The sequence below is a fragment of the Tauraco erythrolophus genome, unplaced genomic scaffold, assembly GCF_009769465.1.
Source record: "Tauraco erythrolophus isolate bTauEry1 unplaced genomic scaffold, bTauEry1.pri scaffold_45_arrow_ctg1, whole genome shotgun sequence".
NCBI lineage: Eukaryota > Metazoa > Chordata > Aves > Musophagiformes > Musophagidae > Tauraco > Tauraco erythrolophus.
In genome coordinates this window covers 582,449-587,374 of record NW_028238615.1, presented here as the reverse complement: position 1 = coordinate 587,374, position 4,926 = coordinate 582,449, and the positions used below count along the sequence as shown (strand labels likewise).

General features: G+C 52.8%; 1 protein-coding gene across 1 annotated transcript; it reads right to left on the bottom strand.

The window, feature by feature from the left end:
- Positions 1-2,967: 2,967 nt before the first annotated feature.
- Positions 2,968-3,990, bottom strand: LOC147525991 (olfactory receptor 52K2-like). The gene has a single exon (XM_086630651.1). It carries the CDS (start codon positions 3,988-3,990, stop codon positions 2,968-2,970), a length of 1,023 nt encoding a protein of 340 aa, XP_086486777.1.
- Between the last annotated feature and the right edge of the window lie 936 nt (positions 3,991-4,926).

Below are 4,926 nucleotides of genomic sequence, written 5' to 3'. Positions count from 1 at the left end.
ACCAGGTTGCCCAGAGAAGCTGTGTGTCGTGGTTTTAGGCTGATCCAGCAACTAAAACTCACACAGTCACTCCTTCTCCAGTAAAGTGGAGAGGAGAAAAAATATAATAAAGGGACTGAGGGTTGAGACAAGAACAGAGGGAGCACCCACCAACCATGGTCCCGGGCAAAACAGACTGGCTTTCTTAAAAGCAAAACAATTTATTGATGGTTACTTAAAAGGACAAAGGGAAACAAAACCGGTTATGTGAGAGGATAAAAAGAAACAAAGCCAGATTTTAAAAAACTGACACCTTCCCCCCCCCCCCCCCATACCCCCCCAGCAGCACAGGGGGCAGGGACTGGGGGGTGCAGGTCAGTTCATTCCGTGCTGGTACTGCTGCTTCTTTCTTAAGGAGGAGGAGTCCTTACACCCTTTTCCCTGCTCCAATGGATCCCCTACCCACGAGGAAAAATCCCCAAACTTCTCCAGCGTGAGTCCAGCCCACTGGAAACAATCCTTCCCCACAGATTGCTCCGGTGTGGGCTGCACCACAGTCTCGGGTACTTAGGGAGCTGTAGCCACTCGCTCCGGCGTGGGTCGTCACGCAGACTCCAGATGCCTTTCTGCCTCGTCGTGCCCCCAACACGACCATCCTCGGGCTCAGGCATCTTCTCCCCACGGGCTGCGAGTGGGTCGCTGCTCCACCGAGGCCGTCCTGGTTGCAGGGGGCCGCCTGCCATCTCACCACCAGCCGCAGGGGAAACTCGGCTCCGGCACCTCCTCCCGCTCCATCCTCACTGACCTGCTGTCGATGCGGCTGTTTCTCTCAGATCTCAGTCCTCTCCGGGTGAACTCAGCCCAGTGGGCACCCCGGGAGTGGGGTGCCCCCGAGTTCCCCAGCTGGCTCCGCCGCTGCCATTCTCCGTGGGCTGCCCCATCCCTGGCAGTGTTCCAGGCCAGGCTGGATGAGGCTTTGGGCAACCTGGTGTAGTGGAAGGTGTCCCTGCCCATGGCAGGGGGTTGGAACTGGATGATCTTTGAGGTCCCTTCCCACCCAAACCATTCTGTGGCTCTATGATTGATGCAGGAAGCAGGAAGCAAAGCCAGAAAAGATCACCTTTAATTGTCAGTCCTTTGCTCTCTGAGGGTCCCTCCGTCCAGAGCCATGCACTAATCTCTGGCAGTGTTCTACGAAGGCAGAAGCATCTCTTAGGGCATTGATGACACGGAGCCCACTGGACGACACCATCACTGACAGCAGTGCTGGTCCTGAGCGGTGATAAACCCCCCGCTTGCTTTGCTGACTGAGGGAGCGATGGGAAACCACCGGAGTTTGTAAGAACAAACGTGGAGGCTTCTCCGTACAAGCCAGGCTCTGTCCTCCGCTCAGCGAAACGCTCCCAGTTTCAGTCTCACACTAAACATTAATTTATCTAAACCCCATCAATGCAGTGTCAGAGGACCTGGGGAGGTCACCTGGCCCTTCCTCCTGCCCTGCAGCAGGATCAGCAGATGCTTGTCTAAGGTTCTCCAGAGGTGGATTACCTCTCCAGGCAACCTGTTCAAGTGCTGAGCACCTTTGAGACATTTTAAACACATCTAACCTGAGCGTTCATAGCCAAGATCCATGTACAGGTTACACGTACAACAAACAGTAGCCTGGCAGAATTCAAGGAGCATCTGGATGATGCTTTTAGTCATATAGTTTAGTTGTAGGTTGTTCTGCGAGGAGCAGGGACTTGGACTCCATGATCCTTATGGGTCCAGCTTGAGATATTCTATGATTTTTTGATGTTTTCCAGCTGAGGCATATCAGTGGGACTCTGATGATTTATGTCAGTTCTGAGAGAGATTTGGATGGTCTAGAAAGGGAGGGAGGAAGGAGGCAAAGACGGATGGGTGCATCACATTTTACAGGAAACGTTTTCTTTTCCTTCTTGAGTAGACCACCCTCTCTCCAAACTGGGTGATAAATCTGCATTCACTCTTTGCAGAACTATGAACTAACTCTATTTCCTGGAGTGATCTGTGATCATTCCTGGCACCTGGAACCACAGGTTGTGTCAGGAATAGGAAACAGTTTTCGCTTTAGATCTCTGAGTGATTTCCTGAGCTCAGTGTACGTAGCAGCAATCGCTTCTACGCAGAGCACAGTCCCCAGCCCGAGTTCCTCCTTTCCAGCTGATCCCTGCAGTGCTGACGTTTGGATCGGCTCACGGTTCCTCCCATTGGCTTTGCTGGATTTGCAAATGCCCGCAGGAGGACTGGAGACACTTCACTTTACCATGTTGTCTTTGCATCAACGTGCATGTGGTCCCAGTCAGGGCTTATAGTGGAGATGCACAAAGAACCGTGGGCAGTGATGGCAGAGACTGCTGCAGCAGATGTCCATGGAGAGGCTGGTAGCTATGACTTTTCTCAGATAACACTGGTCTGACTCCTGATTAGAAGTCAGGAGAACAGGCTGAGAGAGTTGGGACTGTTCAGCCTGGAGAAGAGAAGCTCCGGGGAGACCTTCCAGCACCTTCCAGTACCTAAAGGGGACCTACAGGAAAGCTGGAGAGGGGCTTTGGACAGGGTGTGTAGTGACAGGACACGGGGCAATGGCTTTAAACTGGAAGAGGGGAGATTTCGATGGGATCTGAGGAAAAAATTCTTCCCTCTGAGGGTGGTGAGGCACTGGCACAGGTTGCCCAGAGAAGCTGTGGCTGCCCCATCCCTGGAAGTGTTCCAGGCCAGGTTGGATGGGGCTTTGAGCAACCTGGTGTAGTAGAAGGTGTCCCTGCCCATGGCAGGGGGGTTGGAACTGGATGATGTTGAAGGTCCCTTCCAACCCAAACCAGTCTGTGATTCTATGATTGATTTCATGTGAATAAACTATTGCCGTATCAGCAGTAGCCATCTGGTCTGGGTTCCCTTTCAAGTCAATGGACACACATGGACATTCCTGCGGGATAATTCATTGCAATTAACTTCACACCCATTCTAGGATGGGATAAATTCTTTTCTGACGGTGCCTCCCCTCTCAGCATCTGACCTGTCTTTATCAGCTTGTGAGGCACTGAGTCCTGCCAACTGCCCCAGCAGTTTGAAAATCCCTTCCTGGATCTGCTTCATCTTTATGCCATAAATGAGGGGGTTGAGCATGGGAGGGACCGTCAAATAGAAATCAGCCACCAGGACTTGGACGTGAGGTGGTAAGCCGAAAGAGAACATCTGCAGGTACATGGAGAGTAGGCCACCTATGTAAAACAGCAGGATGACGGAAATGTGGGACCCGCAGGTCCTGAGGGCCTTGAGACGTGCCGCTTGGGATGGCAGCCTCATCACAGACCTGAGGATCATACCATAGGAGAAAGTGATGAAGGCAGAGTCTGTCCCCACCAACAGGGTTGCCACGACGAGGCTGTAGAGATCGCTGGCAGACGGGTCGGCGCAGGCCAGCTTCACCACGGCCATGTGCTCGCAGTAGGAATGAGGGATGACTCTGGTTTTGCAGTAGGGTAAGCTGGTGAGGAGGCACATTAAAGGTGTCATGACACCAGCTCCCCTGGCCAGAGACAGCAGTCCTATCTGCATGGTCCTTGAGCTTGTTAGGATGGTGGTGTATCTCAGGGGGTTGCAGATGGCTACATAGCGGTCAAAGGACATTGCCAGGAGCACCCCTGACTCCACCGCAGTGAATGTGTGGATGAAGAACATCTGGATGAAGCAAGCCTCAAAACCAATCTCTCTTGAATCTGACCAGAATACACCCAGCATTTTGGGAACTACAGCAGTCGAGAAGATGAAGTCAATGGCAGCCAGCATGCAAATGAAATAGTACATAGGCTCATGGAGGCTTTTGTCCAGCCTGACAGCAAGAAGGACCATGCTATTTCCCAGCAATGTCATGATGTATGTAAAGCAGAATGGGATGGAAATCCACATGTGGAGATCTTCCAGGCCAGGGACACCCGTCAGGAGAAAAGGCATAGAGTTGGTGTTGGATCGGTTGGTGGTTGGCATGGCACAGGTGGGCCAAGGCACGTCTGTCTTCCCGACTTTAGTTCCCTGTAACAGTGACAGAAAGCTTGGATTTTGCTGCCGCCAGTTTGACCATAAAACTGTGCACCCCGCAGATCTCAAGCATCACACAATTCTGTTGCATTTATTCGGGAAAAACTTTCAGAACCTGTTACCTACAGTCAGGCTTTTAAACTGGTGCTGTGGCCAGCACTTTCCAGGGGACACATCACTGGAGAGTCCTGGCTGTCCTACTGCTCGCATGGGGCCACCTTCCCTTCTGCTTCTCCTCCCAGCCCCTCTGGTTTACTTCTTGCTTTGCCATAGTTGTGTCTATCTAAAGGCTGGCACCACGGTGTCCTGCCCCTGTTGTGGCTTCCAGCCACTGTTGCCACTATCAGTGAGTGGGCAGAAGTGGGGCATAATGATGCCAGGCTCTTTGGCCCTTGCCCAGCCCTCCATGAGCCGTGCAGTGGCAGGGCTTAAGGACTTGCAAGGACTTGCAAGGACAAGTCCTCCCTCCCTGTGCCCTGCTCAGACGGAGGACTGGGCGTATGGGTCCAGGTCACACAAGTCCCACCCTGTTGCTGCTTTGGGTTATGCAGAAGCTGCACCTATATACCATGTCCGTGGTGAAACTGGGCCGAGAGAAACTGCAGCCAGAAAAATGATGCTTCAAACTGTTGCCTGGCACTAAGAGGACTTGGTTGCCCAGAGAAGTTGTGGCTGCCCCATCCCTGGCAGTGTTCCAGGCCAGGTTGGATGAGGCTTTGGGCAACCTGGTGTAGTGGAAGGTGTCCCTGCCCATGGCAGGGGGGTTGGAACTGGATGGTCTGTGAGGTCCCTTCCAACCCAAACCCTCCTGTGATTCTATGACACAAGCATCATTGACAGCCTCCAGCTGCTGCCGCAGTCGAGGAGGGTACAATTAAAATGGTG

Excerpts from the sequence above, each read along its gene's own strand:
- LOC147525991 (XM_086630651.1), bottom strand. The coding sequence starts at position 3,990 with ATGCCAACCACCAACCGATCCAACACCAACTCTATGCCTTTTCTCCTG.